Genomic DNA, 22,805 nt, shown 5'->3' with positions numbered 1-22,805 from the left:
TTCTCACAAGTCTCTCCTCCTGGCTGTGACCCTGTGAGACCGCATTGTCTTCCTGACTCTAAGAAGTCTCCATCCAAGGGTCCTATGCAGACAGCCTGAGTCACCGGGTATGACAAGAGGATCCTTGGCATACAAGAGAGTTTGTGCCAGCTAGAGCACCAAAAGGTAAGTTTAATCTGTGCATGCATGAGTGTGTGTGTGTGTGTGTGTGTGTGTGTGTGTGTGTGAGAGAGAGAGAGAGACAGAAATTTGATAAGAGTTTCTGGCCTTAAACAGTACAGTAAAAAAAAAAAAAAAAGAAAGAAAAGAAAATCTGATATTTTTGTAAAGGTTTATTTTATCGTCATCTTATGTGTATGATTGTTTCCCTCCGTTTATACACATGTGTCCTATGCAGATTTTATGCTGGCAGAGGCCAGAAGAGGGTGTCAAATCCCCTGAAACTAGAGTTTCAGACTGTTGTGAGCTACCATGTGGGTGCTGGGAAGCCAACCTGAGTCCTCGGCAGGATCAGCAGGTGCTCCCAACCACGGAGCAACCTCCTCAGTTCCCAGATTCTTTTTTTTATGGAAAATATCCCATTTTTTATGAAAAATATAATGTTGCTAACTGAATTGGAAAAAAATTGCAAACCTTATGTAGGCCAAGCAAAACACTCCACCATCTGTGTCTCTCTCCTCGGAAGTTAACACAAGCATTGGGTGTAGATGCTTGCTCAACAACCACTAGACGCCTCCATAAAAAGTGAGCAAGGAACAACAGTCAGGCTTCCCACTTGTTTGATCTGACACACGATGACTTCTCTGATCTACCATTTGATCCTAACCTGCTAAGAGCCTAATCTAAGTCTGGGATGACTAAAAACTCCCTGAAAGTGAAGCAGGTACTGAACAAGCCAAGGTTACAAGAAATGGAAGAGTGTTTTAGCACCTGACTCTTTAGGGACCTGAGGTAAGGAAGGTCAGAAGCCTCCCAAGGCTTTTCTTTGTCTGAGGTTGACCAACAAAGAAATACACAGTATACGTGGATATCTTTCCTTTCTTACTCTGGGGGCGATATATAATGTACATTGTTATTTTCCTTGGAAAGCCTTGTTTTGCACATCTGAGATATAATACAGAAGAGGGTCTATCTTATCTGTAGCATCTTTTGGTAGAAACATAAAGAACTCCCACCCCTAACTGAGGGGGCTATGGGCACTTGACGGCTTCTAAACAGGGAGAGTCACTTTTCTTTACCAAAGTGTCTCCTGTAGGTTGACCCGGCATCATATAGGCAGCACAATGTGGACCCCATGATTTATTTACAAACAAACAAAAAGAGAATCCAAAGTGGGAAGGAAGTGTGTAAGAAGTCAGGGTCTAGGGTGGATGTAGAAGGAATTACAAGGAGGCATGTGGGTGTGTTCAAAATACATGTTATGAAATTCTCAGAGAATTAATAAAATGCCTTTTTAAACTTGTGACTAATCCTACAGTCTATTATAATCTAGCTAGTAGAGATCCCATCCCTGGATGGCCAGTACAGAAATAGACCTGGCTTCATCACAAGCTACCCAAGGCCAACAAAGCTCCAGCCTGCCGGGTAATAGACCCGCTTATATCACAACCTGCTCAAGGCAGACCAGGCTCCGGCCTGCCGAGTATTTAGGCTCCACAGTCAGTGTTGTGGCAGAAAGGCACAGACAAATGAGTCTGCTGAATGAGAGAATGACTGAAGCTGTGGTAACAAAGCAATATCTAGAATCTTAGAACTCACTGGAAGGAAAGAGTTAAGCTGTTCCAGGAACAGAGCAGAGATCAATACTCAATGGAACTTCCCCCTGAGAAGGGAGTTTCAATGAGCAAATGTAGATTATTTCTTTGACTTGGAGATTTTTTTCATTCCCCAGGTGAAAGAGACAAACCATTTTTTAAAAAGAAGAACTGAAAAGGAAGAAGATGTCTAAGCCAGCCGTCCTTATATGACAAAATGTACAACAGAAAGGATCAATAGGACAATTGACTGCAGCCTCTCTATGACAATTGAGTCTAACAGACTCTCCTTCCAGACTTCACCTGATAGCATTATGCAGCAGCTCAGAATGCTTCCAGCCAGATCCCACCCCTCCCCTGGAGTTCTAAAAATACCCAGGTGGGGTAATCTATATGTTCATTGGTCTATAATTGTAAGCAACATAGATTAATCTGTTGGGAGAAAGTCACCCTGCCATTCTGGAATGGTTAACTCTTTGATAACCTGTCAAGGTCCAACTGAACCAAAGGAGTCCTTTAGTCTATGTCAGAGTTTGTGCTATCACAGGTGTGAGCTCCCTGGCTCTCATCCTGTCAGCTCTGCATGGGAGCTAGCCATAGACACCCTGACCTGGTGACCCAGTGACCTGCCCACAACCATGCTTTGAATACAACTACACTGGCTTCCGGCAGAAAGATGACATCAAACTACTGAGCAAATTGCCTCTTAGACTTGGACCCTTCAGTTTGCAGAGCATGGGATGGGGTGGGCCTCATAGCAGTTAGAATTAATGGCTCAACTGATCCCTGCCTGTCCCCTCCTGTTTATCCAGGTGGGCAACAATGCTGTGAAATTAGAACCATAGAAGCCAAATCAAAGTCTCTGTGCTATAGTTGAAGGTTTGAACAATTCTAAACAATTTAAAACCAGAGAGAGACTCTTCAGAGAGCTAATCTCTCCTTCTTTCTGTTGATGCAAATTCTGCTTTGTTTAGGGTTTAGCCTCAAGAAAAGGCAAGACTCTTAAATTCCACCTGAGGTCTTTGAAGTGTCAAGTTGGCCAATGACACAGGTTCTCTACCATCCTCAAGGTGTTCTGCTTTACAGACCTCTTGGTTGCTGGGAGATAAATATGTCCCCTAAGTTCACAGCTTTGTATAACTGCAACTAATCATGAACAGGAAGAACTGAAATCATGTGGGTCTGGGGACTCTGCCTGAAGCGTACAAAGAAAATCGCGGTTGCCACTTCGAAGCCTGATTTTGGGAGCAGTTCTGTGAGCCAGAAAGCCACCCTTGAAATCTGGGATGGGCCTCGTTTTCATTACATAACCGTCATGTACCTGTCTTTTCTTCTGCAAAGTGGGGTGACTATAATGTCTTCCTAGAATCTTCTCTGAAGGTGATGAGTTAATCCATTTCGTTCATGAGAAGGTTGGAGACATAGCATGCATTACACAGAGAAAGCTGGGTTGGGGAGAAATGTGTTCTAGCTTCCTTGCCAGGCTTCACTGCCATTCCTTATCCAAAAGAGCAAATCGCCAAACTCCCCAAACCCATGCACTCTACAGCTCTCTGCTGCCCCCTGCTGACACGTTATTAATACTGTCGTCGAGAAGTGGTTCCCTTACTGGAAATGTTAGCCCTACTTTTCAGCAACTGTCTATCCGTATCTATACATGGCTATTCTACAAGTCCAAGCTTCTGTGCCTTTGTTTGTGCTCCTCCTTGCCTCTACATTGCCCTCTCTCTGCCTACATCTCCCCATCCAAGCTAGGCCAACTTCAAATGTCATGGAAATCGTGTAGCCTGCCTATCTGCCCTTGTCAGAAAGAAGCCATAATCTCCAGAGAACACGGCATCATTCATTGTCCACTCTTCTCTGCGCTGTAATTGGTTCTGAACTTGCCATCCTGCCGCTTACTTACTATGTCACAACTATGACTTATTCGTCTGCTTCCCCAGCGATACCCGACCATGTTAACCCATTCATAAGGACTGTTTCTCACAAGCTTGCCCAGTTAGGTTGACGCATTACCATGCTCCTCCCTACAGCCTCGGGGCCTCACCTCCCACATTATCACCCATCTTACTGCACCTACCTCACTGGACTCGTAGACCCAGCTCCAAGCTGTTCGTGCAGCAATAGAAATACTTTTAGTAAACAAACTAACACAAAAAGAACCTTCGTGTTCCCCGGCTTCTCATCCTTTCCCCTGCTGAAGCTATTCTGGCGGTGTGACATTGTTTGGTACTGTAGCTCAAATCCTGGGGGTACTTTCATATTCTCAGTTTTTTATCCACATTGGTCTTTCAGATGTTACAACATGCCACACCCTCTCCTGACATAAGAATTCTTCTAAATTGCTCTTTCTTCTATCTTCTCCCATCTTGCCCTCCCCCACCCCCAGTCACTGCTCAGACAGCACCTCAAACATCACTGCCTCAAAAGCCTTTCTAGATTATCGACACAAGCCCCCGAAAATATCTGTGTGTCTTTATAACCAACCCATTGTGCTTCTAAACCCTACTTTAGCTGATTCATTAACCCTTACCATCCCCTTAGATTCTATATGTTCCATGTGCATATATATGTGTGTGTGTGTATGTGTGAATATGTGTATATGTGTGTGTGTGTGTGCGTGTGAAGTCACATTAAATGGAATCCTGTCAAAGTATCTAAAGACATATTAAATTTAAATCCTTATACTGATTCCATTTTTATAATTCATAGTTTAGACATTCAGTTATAGATGACTGAAAGACAAACAGGCGCCCCATGAAGGAAGTTCAGCAAAGAACCAGAGTGCTACTTCTGGCCCTTACCCTCAGTGCTCATGTCTGGAGTGGGCATCCAGATGTAGGCCAAGCCTTCTTCCTTATACAGCTTCATCATAGTGTCTGGAGTCATGGGTTCCGGGTAGCGGTTGCAGCCTGAAGAATTCTGGATGATATCCCATTCGGTCTGGAAATTCATGACAGCTGTAATTCCCAGTTCATGCTTCAATTTGATGGTCACATGTTCTAGTTGGCGAGGGCAGCTGCCCAGCCAGATATTTGGTAGAATTCTAGAAAGAACATACAGGGTCAACAATTACTATGGCTCCAACATGAGTTCTCAGTAACTGCATATGACATATACTATTTAAGTACAACTCATCTTTCAAGCTGATAAGAAAAGGCTGGATTTTTAAGGATATAAGAAATAATACTATTTTAAAAAATTACTTGTATTACTGTTTTAGGAAAACTTATTTATGAGATCAAGAAGCACGCCAGGAAGTTGACATTAGAAACTAAATCCAGCAACACATGAAAATAAACTCACCAAGTTGTACGTAGTCTATGACCATTACACAAAATCTATCAATTCATTTTAAATATATTAAATGTGAAACCACCTACACTCATCTCAAAGTCCAAAATTTAAAAACAAGCCAAAATACAGCAAAATACATCAAAAATACATCAGTCCTTATCACTACATAGACTCCTTCTGACAGTGTAAGACCCATGAAACACACTAAACTTGGGAAACAGAAAACTTCTGTTGAATAAATTCAAAACCAAGATTCAGTCCATTAGCCTCCAAACATTTTTCTATATGCTCGCCCTTTAAATTCACCAGTTTTCTTTAAAACTATCAGTAAAGATAGACAGATGAGAGATAGAGAAGGAAGGAAGGAAGGAAGGAAGGAAGAAAGGAAGGAAGGAAGGAAGGAAAAAGAGAAAGGAGAGAGAGAGAATACTGCCCACTGAGCTTCAGATTTCCAACTATTTCCCAGGTGACCTTGCTTATTCAAATTATAAGCCTTGAGAAACACTTCCCTAGAGACTCAACTACACAAGTTATGTGACGTATTTAAATCATTCAGATTAAGATTTGTAGGTGAGAGAAACACAAATGGAGTTTTCTTTGCACTTGCAACATACAAGGAGAAAAGTTATGGAAAGAAAACGATTCTTGTGCAAAGATAAGAACAAATTCTAAGGCAATGAGGAATATATTTAACCCGTAAGAATAATAAAACTTAGTGGAAGACAGAAAACAAACAAGCAAAGCTTATCATAGCCATTAATTGAAAACTCTCTTATCATATATGGAGATATTACCAAAAAGTAAATACTTTACAAACATGCATGATAAATGTATTATAATTTATATTTACAGTCTTATTCACATAGAAGCTTATTCCATATTTATGCATTCTCTCCAGAACCAAGGAATTTCAATGTCCTGTATCAGTTCATATAGAACTTAACTCAGGCTAGTTGATACACATTACTGAGATCCACCAGTAATTCCAGGTATTCCCTTCAAGCATGAAGAACCAAATGCCCTCTGCTTCAAATTTAGCTGTGTTCCGTGCAGCTTGCTTTCGTGGCTAAATGAGTTGAAGCACCAAGTGCCACTTCCCACTGGGTATATTTAAAACTGCGTTTACGATTCCTCATGCTCTCCTTCCCTGATGCAGTAACTGTGATTGTGCATGAGAATGAGCTCCTGAACACTGGCGCCATCGAGAACGCCAGCTACAGTCACAAGGACCGCTGCTCTGGAGAGCTAAGGGCTCCTTGCCTTAGCGATGCACCTGACGTGTTCTGCTAAGCCAACACCTAAGTCGTGGATGGTTTGAAATCCCTAATATGTGAGACAGAAGCTGAGCAGAGGACTGCATTTGCAGTAAAGACCCTTCACGTTGACTTTAGAGCAGGGGTGGTCTGCCGGACCAGCTGGCTTTGGCTGTATTAATGAGTACCCTGGGTTGTCACAGTGGGTGGTGGCATGCTCCCCCCCCCAAGTTAAGACCAGTGGTATTGCTGAGCATCTACAAGCAGAGAGGGCAGGTCCCACAACAAAGAACTATCTAGTCCAAAATGTCAATAACACACATGTGAAAAAACCTTGGCTTATAAGAATAACAATGGTATTGGACTCCTTCCCCTTTGAACAGAGGAAGGCCGTCAGGGACCGTGGAACTCATAGTTTATACTGTTCTGACAGTAATATGGTAGCTTATATCATATTTTAAAACACACATGTATGTGGCTGCAGAGATGACTCAGCAGTTAAGGGTACTTACTGCTCTTGCAAAGAACTCAAGTTCAGTTCCCAGCATCCACGTGGAAGCTAATTAAGTGTCAGTAACTACAGCACCTAGCGTGTCTGATGCCCTCTTTGGGCCCCTGTGAGTACTGCATACACGAGATGCACAGACATACATGCAAGCAAAGCACTCATATATATAAAATAAGAACAAATACAGCTTATTGTGCATCTATGTAAATAAAAGAAGGATCAAGAGAAAAATAGAAGTTCCATATTAGATATCTGAGAAACGCTCTAATGTTTTTACCTATAACAGAAATAGTGTTCCATATAGCCAGAAAGACCAAGTTCAAATGCCAGTACTGGTATTTGGTAATAGTCATATGACTTTAGGTCAAGTCATTTACTGTTTCTAAGCCTCTGATGTGCTCATCTTTGGAAAGGGTCTAAAACTAACTGAATCACAGAAATTTTATACAAAATAATTATAATTAAGAAGCTATAATTCTAATTCATATTAATCATAATACTGACATACAATATGACTGTATCATACTGACCAAAATTTCATTTTTCTCCATTTTCTTCACTTGAATGCTGCAAAGCATAGAACAGTTGCCTACTTTTTAATATGAAGTCCATGTTGGCTTTCTTTCTTTTGTTCTTTCTTCTGTCTAGTTTTTATTTGTTTGTCTTCTTTTGTTTTTTATTTTAATTTATTTTCTGCTTTCTTCCTTTTTGGCAATTCTTGCTGTTGTTGATGTGAACTTGAAAACAACCCACTCACTTCAAATATGGGTATTTCTCATCCTCAGTAGAAACATCTCAAAAGACTTAACCAACTTTCTAAGGCTAAGTCCCTGTTTACCAGACAAGAGGTTATTTATTTCTCTAGTTAGGTTCTTATCTAGAGGGCTTGTAGACATATCCTTATGGAAATTCTTATTAGAATATTATGGATTAAATGAAGATACAAAAGTAAAAAGAACCAAGAAAAGCATAATGGTGCTGGAGAGATGGGCATGGGGTTTCTTGATCCAAAGAATTCTGAGATTGTCTACTGGGCACAGAAGATAAGGGAAAGACCAGAGCATGACACGTGCCGAATGTCTAGACCTGTGCTGGGCAGGACGATGTCCCTGAGTGCTTAGTGTTCATCCAAGTGTAGAAACTTCACAATTCATTCTGGCTTGTCTCTTCCTCTGCTAGGGAATGAGGACAAGACTGGCTACATCTGGACACACATCTGTTCCTCCTCCAGGATCATGCAGAACGCCTGTGCAGTGATTGTTTGGGACCTGCGAATGCACACTCCTGAGCTGAACTGAACACACTCAGCTATGCCACACTGTGAGAAAGGGAAGTAGGAGCCTCATTTATAGAATTAAGTAGCATAACTTATTGAATAGCATCGCATGGTTTGCTGGAAGAAAATTTTTAAGTGGACTGGCAAAATGTCAAAATGTGTATTAATGACAGAAAAATCGAATTTCAAATGTTATTCAGAGTTCTCTTAAATTATGTTCATTTTGAATAAGGGGCATTTAATATTTACCTTGTCAATACATGCAAAAATAAAGTGGCTGACTGGTTTTCCACAAAGGGTTTTATAAATCTAAAAACCAGTTCACTCTTACTATGCAAAAGGTAAATTGAGTAGAGCACTGGGGGGCAGGTTAGAACAGAATCCCTACCAGAGTCCGTCTATAGAACCCCAATGTTGCTAAAAGGAGCATTGGGTATTAATCATTCTGTTTTCACATTCAACTCTACTCTTAAAATACTTTTTAAACAATGGAAAAGTCAAAGCAAAAGTTGAGGCCAAAGTTAACATTATATAGATAAATAGATATGTATCTGACATTACATTTCTAATGAAAATAAGTCTTTACATAACTACATGTGTGCATCACAAATAGACACCAGATTCTATATTAGGTATTTCCAACATTTTCATAACCTAAATGACTCTTCCTCTGGTGATATGATGAGCCAAGTTCTATAGTTAAAAAAGAAATATTAAATGATGTTTAATTATTTTATTTAATTTATTTTTTAAGAATTGTTTATTTATGTATATGAGTACACTATAGCTGACACACCAGAAGAGGACACCGGATCCCATTACAGATGGTTGCGAACCACCATATGGTTGCTGGGAATTGAACTCAGGACCTCTGGAAGAGCAGTCAATGCTCTTAAGTGCTGAGCCATCTCTCCAGCCTTGCCTGGTTATTTTAAACAAGAGGTTGTAGACCCAGGATACAAATAGCTGAAGATAAACTGTGCAGAGACCACTGTACTAAAGAGTGGAGAATGAGTAATAAATAGAATCCAACCGAGGGTAATATGGAGTGTGAAGATAAAGTCTGGAGTTTGCTAGAAACACACAAATCAAACACACAAAAGTTTGATTCTGCTAAACAAACAGCTGAAGTGTCCCTGAGGGCCATCCTGTTTCTGCTTGTTCTCAGAGCAGGCAACATAGTCCTCCTTACATGACACCCTTGAGGTAATGACGTGCACACTGCACTTCCTAAACAGATAGTCAGCTTTCGCTTCACTCAGAAGGGTAATTTGACACCATTAAAAATTCATTTTTGTACATCTCAACTTGTGTCTAATCTTTTGGTGCCAGTGGTAATTTAAATGGTTTTTAATATGAATTTTTTAAGGTAAAATATAATTATTGAAATATGAAATTTACAGAATAAAAATCCCCTCTAGATAAATTTAAGCTTATAATTAAGGAACAAGTATATGTCTTACAGTTATATTATACATTATACTATAAAGGCCCCCCCCAGAGAAATAATGATGAATAATTTACCTTAGATTCTAAGTTATGTTAGAGATTCTTGGCTGCAGCATTATAGATTATTTAGAAAGGTCAGATGGAAACCACTGTGCCAAATGAATATTAACACTCAGTCAACCCAGAATGAAGTTTCCAAGCCAGGCTTCACCTTCACAATACAGAACGAACCTTTATACAAGCATCTATTCACTGAGACTCTAATGGGCTGCCTGCCTTTTCTGTGTTCTTAGAAATTACCCATTTATCTGTGGAACTCTATTTCACACTGGCCTGGCATATCTCAGTAAGTGGTGGGAGAAAGTTATTATATAAATTTTAGTTCCTTTTAAAGAAAGTAAATATTTGCTAGCTAAAAATTAAAAAATATAAATCCAAGGACACTCAACTCTGTATACAAATATATTTCTAAATTTAAATCAATACACTTCTCCAAAAGTCTTACAGTCAGAATGAGAAACTGGAAACTATTAATGACATAGTTAAGAAGTGTGTCCATATTTTAATGCACACTGTTCTCAAAAATGTCTAAAATAAGCCTGCTTGTGAGACATGAGAAATATTTAATAAAGTTACATGCATTAAGAATAGAGTACTGGGAACTGGAGAGATGGCTCACTGGTTTAGAGCAACTTTTGCTCTTGCAGAGGGCCTGGTTTCAACTCCCAGCACTTACATGATGGTTCACAGCCATATGTAACTCCAGTCCCAAGAGATCCCACACCCTCCTCTGACCTCCGTGGCATAAGGCAAACACATGATGCACATACATATTTGCATGCAAAACAGTCATTCATATAAAATAAATAAATCTGAAAATATTTTTGTGAGAACAGGACTTTGTGTTGAGGCAGGAGAGATGGCTCATGGTTAAGAGATTGCACTGCTCTTCCAGAGGAACCAAGTTCGACACCCAGAACCCACTTTGTGTGACTCACTACAACCTATAACTCCAGCTGCAAGGGATCTGATGCTCTCTTCTGGCTTCTATGAGCACTGCACTCATGTGCACACATACACACACAGAGAATTAAAAACAAAAACTTGACAAGACTGGAATATTGTCGGGAGAAGTGGTGTAAAACACTGTCTTCTGCACATGGCAGGAATGTCACACACATAAACCCATAGCAGCAGAGGGTACCTGCACTAACCCACATGAGATCAAGCCAGTTGAATTTTCCAGCATGGAGCAGGGAGGGGCTCCTCAGATGCCACCTCATGATCAGTTATTGGCAGTTGATGACTGATGGAGAGGGAGAGGGTGACTTTTCTTTAGGACTGTGGTCACTAGTAGACTTCCTATTCCCCAGTGGATGACCTCATACATGTGTGCATGTGGGCAGCACTAAGAATTCAGTGGAATAAGTACATAAATAAATTATATAATTTATTAAGGAGGTCATGAAGCTGCAAAGAAGCTGAGGTAAGATGTTATAGGAGAAGCTGGGGACGGGAGTAAGGTATAGAAATAGTCAAGATATATATAGGTATAGGTATAAGTATAGGTATAGGTATAGATATAGATATGTGTGTGTATCATATATACCACTTTCAAAGAATAATTTTTTAAAAAATAGAACACTGTAAAAAAAATACCAACTTGGATTAATACTGTTTCTTTTGTGATTCAACCAACTTCAACTTAAATAAAATCCATCCTAATAACACACCTTAATCAAAGACTATGGGAAGTGGGTGGCTAACACTCTGGAATCTTTCTTTCTTATTGCAAATCAGCTTAATTCATTTGAATGAATATGGCTTTGTGGCAGTCACATCACAACACTGCTGTTGGCTTCGCCTGACAGGTCGTCACATGTGGTACAAGACTTACTGAGGCATAAGAAGCAGAGCTGCTTGCTCTGCATCAGCTGTCAATCAAATCAGACCTCACTGGCAATCATGAGGACATCAGGCAGAATGAGCATCTAAGCACTCTGCAAAAACTGCCTCCAGGGGTTGACAGGAGATGCTGGCATGGAAGAAGCAAGTCGATTACATGGACTTGCAGTGGATATGTCATCCACTAACGGCCATTAGAAACAGCAGAATAGCTTCTCCTAAAGGGGGGAATTAGCATGATTGTCTGATCAGAGATAGTACAAAGATTAGGACACTATAGAAATGGAAGAATGGGAGTACGAACATGGGCTTGAGCCTTCTTACTAAGCATGCCAGTGAAGTGTATTCCAAGAGCAGCAAAGAGATCTTACTGAGACTCTGTTCAAAACCAAAAACCCAGTTGAAAACCCGAAAGAGAAAAAAACTGTGTGTGTCTATATGTACGTGTGTGTGTGCTGTGTGTGTGTGTCTGTCTGTGTGTCTGTGTATGTATGTATGCCTGTATGCCTGTATGTGTATGTAGGTCTGTGTGTGCATGTGTGGCTGTGTGTGGCTGTGTGTGTGTGTGTATGTGTGTGTGTGTGTGTGTGTGTATGGATGTGTGCATGTGTATGGGTGTACAGATAATTTCCCAAGTTGTATAATTGTGCTATGTTTAGCTTATTTAACATTTTATGTCCAACCCAATGTGAAATTAAAATATGACTTGACTATTAAATAATGAGTAAAGAAGAAAAATCTATCATCCCTATAATTTTGATCTCATTAATATAAAAAAGGAAATATTAAAATCTACCTCTAGCATGCTCCTGGGCTTATGAGCACATACAGTTTCCATTGCTGAAGTGTGTCCTCTAGCTGCTTAGACATATGCCCTCTCTTGGTGCTTGTAACACCTGCCAGCTATCCCTGAATAACTTCTTGAAGAGAATCCCCAGTCTGGAGAGTGGCACTGATTACTCTCTTAGCCAAAACATAGCTTTGTTCTAGTTTGCTATGAGTCACAGGCAGCAGAACAAATGCAGCACATGCTGATTTGGGGAAGTACTGGTAGCTCATTTAGTTTAGCTGTGTTATGTAGGGATAATCTGTTGTGTATTGTGTGGGAACATCACCTGTCAATAAACATCTGATGGCCAATAGACTGAAACAGGATCAGAAGATGGGACATCCAGCAGAACAGAGAGGGGAACTCTGAGAAATAGTCAGATGCGGGAGGGTTCGCCACCCATACTCTGAGGAAGTCTGACATCTGAAACTGAGGAGAGGTAATCAGCTAAGAGGCAGACAGAATAGTATAAACAGGATAGTTGAATTATAAGCTAGACATGGAACAAGACTATCTTTAGGCCTGAGCATCTATCAATAAACAGTAAGCCTCTGAGTCATTATCCGGGAACTGGGGTGTGGGTAGAAAAGCACAGAGTTACAGTGTTACATAGTTTATATAGGTTGTGGTGGTTCACATAAGAAATAGCCTCCACAGTTTCTGACATTTGAGTGCATGGCTCTCAGTTGGTATTGCTGTTTGGGGAAGTTCAGGAGACATGGCCTAGCTGAATGAAGTATGATGCTGAAGGGGAGCTTCAGGAGTAAACCACTTCATAACCAGCTTGCTCTAGTCCATTCTCCTGGCACCATGCTGCCCATTGGCATGCTGTCTCTACTGTCCTACTAATATGAACTTTAACTCTATAGACAAATAAATCAGAATATTCTCCTTTTTTCTATAAGTTGTCTTAGCCATGATGTATTATCTCAGCAACAGAATCTTAACTTATAAAGATACTGTATGAAAAAAAAAACCTCTCACCTAATATTCTTTCCATTTTTAATGTTACTAAGTACCACATAATTAAATCAATGTGGAGCCCTATCACTGATAGATACTTGTTCTAATTGGCTTCTGCTGTCAACTTCCTACAGCAAAAAAAAACCATCAGTAGTATCAGAAGTATCAGTCGAGAGATTGCAAAGATCAGATTGGCCTGCAGCCATGTCTACACAGGGCTGTCTTAATAGAAGACTGATATAGAGGTGCCAGCCCACTGAGGAAAGTGGCCTTCCTAGGTATGTGGAGCTGGTCTATACAAAAAAGCTAGCTGAGCATGAGCCTGTGAACAAGGCAGAGAGTAAGCCAGCTAGGCTTATTCTACAGCAGTCGTTCTCAACCTGTGGGTCATGACCCCTTTGGGGATTGAATGACCTTCTCAAGAGATTGCATATCAGATACCTTGCATATCAGATATTTACATTAAAATACATAACAGCAACAAAATTAAAAGTATGAAGTAGCAATTAAAATAATTTTATGGTTGGTGTCACCACAACATGAAGAAGTGTATTAAAGGTTTGCAGCATTAGGAAGGTTGAGAACCACTGCTCTTTGGGTTCTGCTTCATGTTCCTGCCCTGACTTTCCTCACTGATGGACTATGACCTGGAAGTATAAGTCAAATAATCCCTATCCTCAAGTTGCTTTTGGTCAAAGCATTTTTGTCGCAGTGACATAGTGAAACTCAGACCTATACTTTTCCCCCAAAATTCACAGGCTGAATTCTTGATTCAGTCTCTGAAATTGTGACCTTATTGAAGGGAGGTTCTCCACAGAAGCACTTAAGTTACACAGGGTCACCCATGGAAACCCTAACACAATATGACCAGTGTTATTTTAAGAAGGGAGAGTCTATATACAGACATTAAGAGACAAGAATGTGACAACACAGAAGATGACTGACCACTTGTGAGCCAGGAAGAGGGACTTGACAAGTAGTGGTTCATAACCTTCAAAATAAATCAATGCTATAAACTTCTTAGCATCCAGAAAGGTGAAACACCAGTCTTGTAGGACAGATGCATGGTGCTCTCTGTGGCTTATTTTAAGGAAGTAAAATTTTTGTTTTCTTTACAACTATAATATGTTAGGATAGAGGACAATCCACATCTAAGGGGGGAGGGCTCAAAACATGGAAAGACTAAACTACCGGACTGAACACTGTTAACTGATAGGCCTAACTTTCAGCTGATACTGAGGGACTATAAATTCTTCTGTTTCAACTCACTCTTCACTGAGGTGAGTTTTCTGGAAACCAGACAATAGAACACAAGGGAAGGACTCATTTGAAAGAGTGACATTAGAACTGACATGAGAAAAGGAACAGGACAGGTAAAGGACAAGGCACCCTTAAAGAAAAATCTAGAGACGTAGCAGATCAGACAGGATGAAAACATAATATGGTAGAGTCTTGATGTTCTAGAAATCTATATCATAATATAAGACAGTTAAGAATCAATAATGGACTTTTAGTAGAAGAGTGACTTGGACTGGCTATGGAGGAAAAGGTATAATGCAGGAAATGTAGTTCATATGAGAGAAAAGGAACAACTTTGGGATGGTGAAATGGCTTGGTGTCTTAGCTAAGGTTTTATTGCTGTGAAGAGATTCCATGACCAAGGAATTTTTTCTCTTATAAAGGAAAACATTTAATTGGGGCTGGCTTACAATTTCAGAGGTTCAGTTCATTATCATCATGGTGGGGTGCATTTCATGGCACAAATAGACTTGGTGCTGGAGGAGCTAAGAGTTCTACATCTTGATCCAAAAGCAGCCAGGAAGAGACTAGATTCCACACTTGGTGAAGCCTGAGCATAGGAGACCTCACAGCCTACCTGTTACATAGTGACACACTTATCTAACAAGAACACACCTCCCCAATAAGGCCACACCTCCTAACAGTGCCACTTTCCATGAGCCAAGCATATTCTGACTACCACACTTGGAAAATGGTTAGTGTGTAGACAGGATGTGGATGCATTCATGATGGATGTCAGCAAAAGCAATCTTGGAACCCACATAGTGACTGTATGTGATGACTAAAGGAAAGATTAAGTGACAAAGTCACTGTGGTACTATAATTCACCTTCTACTAACAAGATGCCCCAATTTCTGTTAAATTTACTCTAGCAAGACCTTCAGGGCACACTTTTCTTTGAAATCATTCATTTCGATGAGCACAGGTGATTCATAGATGAAAACAGTCCTCAAAGTTTTATAAACTAAAATCTCTTCCATGTTTCACAGCCCAAGATACCATCAACTCTATTTCACACAAGGGCTTCTTTTCAAGATTTGGGGGTGGGGGGTTATTCTGTACTCACTGCTTCTAAGTGTGTGTCTTCTAAACTAGAGATGTCTGGATCTCAAACTTCTAAAACATATGTAATATGTAAATCATCTGTCCTCCAAATAACAGAAACTATCATAGGTATCTCATCAGAAACCTCAGAGGAGTAGCCAGAGACCCAATGTCTACAAAGTCCTACTCATAAGCATCTCATAAGAAACCTCAATGCAGTAGTCAGAGGAGCCAGAGACCCAGTGTCTACCTGTCACAATTCGACATCACAGAGACACAGACTTTCTCTGTCCCAAATTGCATCACTGGGAATTGACACACATCCCACCGATCACTTCTGTCACTCTGTATTCCTTGTTTTTATCACACATCTCCTCTGTTCTCTGCAAACCTTGTAAGAGTGAAGGTTTCTCAGAGTTCCAAACTCCTGACTTTCCTTCAGTTCCTAAATACCTCACTAGCATACCTTAGCTGCCATCTACATTCTTGTAAATTCAGTATCTATTGCCTTCATCTCAGATCTCAACTCTGAGAAGTGCTCACTGGCAAACCTTCAGCATTTACTTAACTCATCTTCACCGATTTACACTGCTTGCTCTCTACCTACGGTTTTCTCTATTGTTACTGGCTCCATGAACCTAAGCAAGGAGATTTCATTTGGTTGCTCCCAGTTTTTTTTCCTGTAATCATTAAACCAGATCCACAGGTCATTTTCCAGCTTTGAATCCTGCTCATCTTCAATGACATGGCTTTCCTTCAGATCTTCAACATTAAAAAAAAACAAAAAACAATTACACCAATGGCCTCCTAAATGACCTCCTGATATACCTTCTTTCCACTCTGTATTGGGATGTTCTTTGAAAACACAAACCATTCAAGTCTCCAACCAAACACACTGAGGTAACTATTCATTGATTTCATATGTCTTCACAATTGTTTCTATTAACCCTCTCAAATCTAACACCTATGAATTTTTCTTATCCCATGCCACCACATGAGACTTCCATCTAATTTAGGGGAGCCATTGTGCTGATGTGTACCCTTCTCTCTCTGTCTGTTCTGCTGCTCTTCTTGGATTGCACTTGCAATGCTCCTGTATTTGATGACGCTGACCAGATGGCATGGCCCCATCAGTTCCCTGAACTCCTTCCTATACCCCACAGCAACTCATGGATTCTTTTCTTAAAAGTTGGTACAAGCAATTACCCCCTCTTTGTTTAGACTCCTACTCTTCAACTGTCAATCACTGGTTTTCTTGGCACAGTGGGGAACTTCCCTAGAATAAGACATATCACATTGATTGCCATAACACCAGAGATTAACGATGGAACCATTTTACTCGCCTTAAAAGCAAAGGTAATGAAGAAATAACAAAATTAATAATCAGCTGATGTTTCCTTCAACTAACACCAGTACCATAACATTGCTACAACTTTTGTAAAGCTCTGTTGAAGTCATTTTCAACTGTATTATCTCAAGACCATATGTGTTAAACTACTGGTTGAGCTTTGCTCAAAATAACAATTATCTCGGCAGACAATGTGAAAGCTGGTTTTACCCAGCATATAGAACAACATAACCCAACATGTTTCCCTTTTTGCCCTCACTGCCAGAAAACTCAAATTTCAAATTTAATAGTAGTAATTACACTGTCTGGAGTCCTGAGTAATTTGTATTCTACTTGTTCTCCTAGATAAGCTATTTCTGTCCTAAATTCTTCTACTATACACTAGTGCATTTCTAAGGGCTTCTATTATAAGTAATTATATATTTGTGGGTAGGTGGAGAACTGTGACAAATCCTAATCCTTTGAAATGTTCACCCTTGCCCTGTCAGTTTCTCCCAAGGAGACAGTCACAGAAAGGTAGAAAACAGCCTGTATGGGTGACACACAAACACTCATGGTCACTCATCACAATCCCAAAGCCTTGGTCAGTTTAGTATTACAGCTCTGCATGTCAATCCAAAAGTCGCACTCAAACAGAACTGCTTGAATATTACGACCGTCAGTACAGTTCATCTGCAACAATAAAGGCCCATTCCTACTTGGAATATGGTCATGTCTTTTTTACTACTGTAACCCATGGACAGTAAGTGCGAGTTTTATTTCATGCCATATGGTATTTTAAATTCACGCTGTTAATGAATGTGAACATTTCAGCTTGCAAAGCTAAATGAGATTCTGGGGTAGTGGTCACAGCCTGGACTACATACTAGACTCTCCTGAGGGTTCTGCTGTCATGATTCTGCTAGATCCTCGATGAAATTATTGAGTCTCTGAGCTGGTGAGGGCTCACTCAGAATCCTTCCTTCTGATCACCTCTGAGTGATTCTTATACACTCTGGGACTTCTGAGTCACAGATGTAGAGGGCCATATGTCACCTTCCTTTTGACAGGGCACTGCCTCTCAAGATGGCAAGAATTAAAAATAACTCCACCTTGGAAAATTCCAATTGTGTATTTATCGAACTGAAGTGAAATCGACTTTAAAAATCAAATTTAAAATAAGAAGTTAGAGGTAATCATGCATTTTAAAAGGATTTTGTCTTCTTGGTGACTGCTAAGCATAGCTTCTATTTTCAGGTCTTCCAGTGGTGACTTCACTGACATCAAGACCTGTGTATCTCAGTTATCAATGACTGGGCAACCTTTGCACAGTCACTTATATCTCTCTGAGCCTCTTGTTTCTAAGGTATGCATGAAGAGGACTGGGAAGCAACACCTTCTCAGCTCTCCTGCTATCACATACAGGTATCGAGATGATTCCTAGAGGTGGGAGGGAAGTAGCCATCTTGGAGTCCAGCTCCATTAATTCTGTCTCCTCAGACAGGTTCCTTAACTTAGCTGTATCTTGGTGTCATCATCTATAGACTTCGATTCTCAGCAGTAAATACTCAATAGTGTTGTGAGTTTAAGTGAAATAATACAGATAAAATAGACTAGTTCTGGACACCTACCAAGCACGATTAAAGCAGTATCTCTAATCTTATTATTGATAATACTCTTGAAAATGAGCAGAACCCTTAATTTGTTAATATTTGTTGAGCCTCTTCAAAATTATATATGACTAACATATGGCCATTTGATTATAGGGTGATAGCACTCACTGTTTGGGAGAAAGCTCGATCACATGACTGGCTGCCTTCTTTAAGGTCAAGAATAATGTGATACATCTCTATCTGTCTTTTATTGGGACATAGAATACATCTCTGTCTGTCTTTCATTAGGACATAGCCACACTCAGCTATTTACATGTATGTTATCTATACTAAATTTTCTACAACCATAGCGTATTTGAATAGCTGAGATAGAAACCACGTGGTTCACAAAGTCTAAAGCATATCCTATTTACTCATTTAAAAAGAAAATTGTTGTTCCCCATCTTTGAGGTATAATATACTAGAAACCCCTACCCATAGTAACATAATCATCAAGGCCAGTTTTATTCCATGAGTGTGTATTTCTACTCTATCAACTTAGCTGTAGGAGGAAAGAACTGTGGTAAGATGTTCAAGCACAGAGGAGACCAGCTATGGAGATAGCAGGCTGCATATGATACATGCTGACAAGACAGACAGTGAGCAGCACAGAGATGCCTCTGATGGAAAAGAGACAAAAAGCAGTAAAGGAGAAGGTGGGGTCAAAGTTCTCAACTGGGGCTAAGAATCTTACTGCATACCAACCTAGCCAAAAATCTTAGCAACAGAAAGAACATACAGTGCCAGTGGATGGGGATGATGCTGTCTTCTGGCATCATCCAGAACGCATGGCCATTGCATTCATGAGCTCACTAAAGCTGCAGATGTGGTTAGCTTCATGAAACCTGCACAAGATCAAGCCAGCATGATCCCAGTGGGCAGCACTATCTCTACTTGGTGGTTCACAAAAAGGAGACAGACAGACAGACAGACAGACAGACAGACAGACAGACAGAGAAACAGAAACAGAAAGACAGACACAAACACAGATGCAGAGACTTGAAAGTTGGAAGAGGTATTTGGGGAAGTCTAGGGGCAACTGAGGTAGGCATAGTCAAGATATGTGGTAGACATGTGAGACTGTCAAAGGATAAATAACAGCTAGTGTTTAAAATGTTCTAGTTTGCTGGGTGATTTCTTTGCAGTAGTTTATATGGACTGCCTCAAAAAATACTTTATTCACTTATTACTAAGTACACATACAGAAGAGATGTTTTTGCTACACTCTTTGATTCTTACAGCATAGCAGTTATTGGCCTAATGAATAAAGCAAGGCACACACTTTTAAGCACACTCTGCCATCTAAGCAGTGGTTGACCTTGAGGGCAACTTCATTCTATGAGACACAGATTTTCCATAGGCCCTGTTGAAATTGCTCCATTCTAGAATGTGCTGCCGAACTCTTTAAGGAGGGAGAAATGTTACCTAAAGTTCTGATAACCAGGATTTATCATGCTGCACTAAACAATGGTTCATCCCATGGCAAACCTTCATATTCTCTAGATATACTAATATTCTATTGCTCTGAAGACGTTCAGATCTCGTGGCAGGGTGGAGTAGGGGCAAGCTGTAGTAAGGAATCTACCTGCATCTTGTGTAGACAGCAACTCTCATGAAATGTATCTCAGGAAGAAAGAGAAAGCAGTGGGGTGCATCCCACGTGAATATAACACAGGAAGCTACTGAAGATAAAGCCTGGACTGACTGAAAGCAGCAGGTGCAAACACGTCTCCTGTACGCCCCTGCCAGTCAGCTTTTCTTAGCTAAATGTAAATGAGAAGAAAGACAATTTAGTGTTTAAAAAATAAGTCTAATTTGCTACTGCAGTTATACAATTCGTCTTGAAGGAAGGAATTCTACATAAGCGTTTTAGGATGATGGCGATTAAGTAGACGACAGTGTACTTCCACCGATCCCAGCCTTTTGTTATTTGTGGCACCCTGATGAAAAGTAAGTATGCTTCAGTGAGTTTTCCTCTTAGATGCAATCTGGACCACTTATCTGGGATTCTCAGAAGGGAACTGCCTGGATGACTCAAAGAGCACACCTGCTTCAATCAATGTAAAGGGAGCTTTGAGGGAGAGCCTTTTCTCTGCTAGCCCTGAAATGGGCACTGATATATTCATGAACGGTCTTGCAAGGATTTTCATTTCAAAGAAATCAGGAAGTGCATGGTATGATGATTTATATTTACACAGGAGAGAAAAAAGAATAGTCATAAATATAATATGCCAAAAGAAGAAAGTGAGATAAGCTGAAACCCACTCTAGTGACCAACACAGTCTCAATAACAATGTCCTTCAGGTGCTTGGGAACTCAACCAAGCATAATCTAGGAAAGATTCTGATGGTTTAAATGAGTCAAAGGACATCAGCAGGGACTGCATATTTCATGGAGGTTCTGTGTGTGAAAATTCTATCCCTCCTCTTTTCAGTGACATGAAAAAACAGTAATTGGCATGGTGTTTGTGGCTCACAAAAGAAAGGTGGTCCCGATGCTTTATTACAGCACTATATTATCCCATTTCTGATTAGGACGGGTAAAGCATCAAATATACTTTTCAAAGATGATTGTCGATATATGACCTATAAAAGGGCAGTGCTATCACCTGGCTTCTCCCCCAGGGTCTAAGAAATACCAAAAAGCACTTTCAAAAAATAGAACCTTTGGCCTCCCTAAGTTCTTGAAATGCACATAAGTAAACGAAGTACCAAGGATCTAAAGCCCAATCTCAGAAATGTCTGCTCAGAATCCATCCATGGGTGGAAACATTTGTCCCCCTTTGCCTATACTTTAGCACCTCTTTTTGTTTGCCATTAATGGGAACCCAATACTCTGATGGCGACTGCTGAAGAAAAGCACTGCAGTGAATTAGTTTTGTTTATTTACCCTTTATATCCATATTCTGTGAATTTTAAATGCATTTACAAAACAGAGTATATGTGCTGTAAAAATCGTTCATTGAAATGTAACATAAACTAAAGGGGCTCATAAGTCTACTGGTCAGTACTCTTTCTTTACGGCCTGGGAACAGCCATACAGCAACACTCAGATCCCTAGAGAGGATGGTTTTCCAGTCCCAGAAAGGCTCTGTTCATGATCATTTCTAATATTAAAGGGACGTGACTACCCTGACTTGTCACAGCACAGACTGGATTTACTTCCTCATTGAGGAAGTTCCACACATCGCTTCATCTGGCACCACAGACAGAGGCACAGAAACCTTAAACTCTCAAAGATCAAGCTTGAGATTCAATGCAGCAAATGTCCATAGAACTGCCTTGGCCTCTAAAAGCCTTCCTAAGAAGCAGGAGGGAAACTCTGACAAGATGACCTTTGCTGCACATGAAGCCAATATCCAACTGCTTTAAAAACTTAAGGATTAAATGATTCTCTCCTCCAGAGTCTATCTGTAGTAGAACTTCTGTGCTATCCCTTCTCCCCAAACCTCTGCCAGCTCCCCGTCAAGGAGAAAAAATTAAACATGGGAAAGGGAAGCAAAACAATCCATACATTATAACTATGCTTTCAGCTAATTTTCTCTGTTCAGGACACAGTACTCAATCATCATTGTTCTCTGTTAATCAGGATTCTGCAGAGAAAAAGAACTCACATGCACATGCATCCTAATGTATCATAAGCTCCACTCTATGTAGTCTTTTGTTTGTTTGTGTTTGAGATGGGCATTTCTGTGTAGCCCTGGCTGCTCTGGAACTCACTCTGTAGACTAGGCTGGTCTGAAACTCAAAAATCCTCCTGTTTCTGCCTTCTAAGTACTAAAATTAAAGGCATGAGCCACCACTGCCTGGCAATATAATTAGATTTTATTGAATTTCCTTGATCATGGACTTTAGTAACCTCAGAACTCACTATATTTGTGAACTTGATGGTATATTCTTTATCAATTTTACACAGTCTATAAAATCCAAATATCACTTGAAAGCACAGACAAGAAGGAAACAATTTTAGGATCAAGTTATCAGGCTCCAAATAATAATTTGATATTCTATATTGCTGAAATTTTTCTTGAATTTGGGCAATACAAAAACTGTCTCGGGGTCTTGAGAGATGGCTCAGTGGTCTTTCAGAGGAGTGGAGTTTAGTTCACAGCACCTGTATCTGGTGACATGTTGCTACCTGTGACTTCAGCTCCAAGGAATCTCATACTCTTCTCATACACACACACACACTCGCACACACACACACAAAGACCATAAATGTTTTGATCTGCCACATTGACAGTTCAAGA

General features: G+C 40.2%; 1 protein-coding gene across 3 annotated transcripts in view; it reads right to left on the bottom strand.

Annotated features, from left to right (window-relative positions):
- Window positions 1–22,805, bottom strand: part of Epm2a (EPM2A glucan phosphatase, laforin) — a 98,091-nt gene that overhangs the window by 4,217 nt on the left and 71,069 nt on the right. Inside the window, exons 1-2 of one of the 3 annotated variants that reach the window (XM_028777791.1) lie at window positions 8,181–8,194; window positions 4,559–4,800 (exon numbers count right to left, since the gene is read on the bottom strand). The exons of 1 other annotated variant lie outside the window; for it this stretch is intronic. In XM_028777791.1, the coding sequence (XP_028633624.1) occupies window positions 4,559–4,800; window positions 8,181–8,194 (256 nt within the window). Of the gene's footprint in view, window positions 1–4,558; window positions 4,801–8,180; window positions 8,195–22,805 lie in introns of those variants that run through there. One more of the 3 variants, XM_028777789.1, reaches the window with a different exon arrangement.

The sequence above is a fragment of the Grammomys surdaster genome, unplaced genomic scaffold (assembly GCF_004785775.1).
Source record: "Grammomys surdaster isolate TR1022 unplaced genomic scaffold, NIH_TR_1.0 315, whole genome shotgun sequence".
NCBI lineage: Eukaryota > Metazoa > Chordata > Mammalia > Rodentia > Muridae > Grammomys > Grammomys surdaster.
The sequence above is the reverse complement of the archived record's forward strand: the minus strand, read 5'-3'. Positions and strand labels throughout refer to the sequence as shown.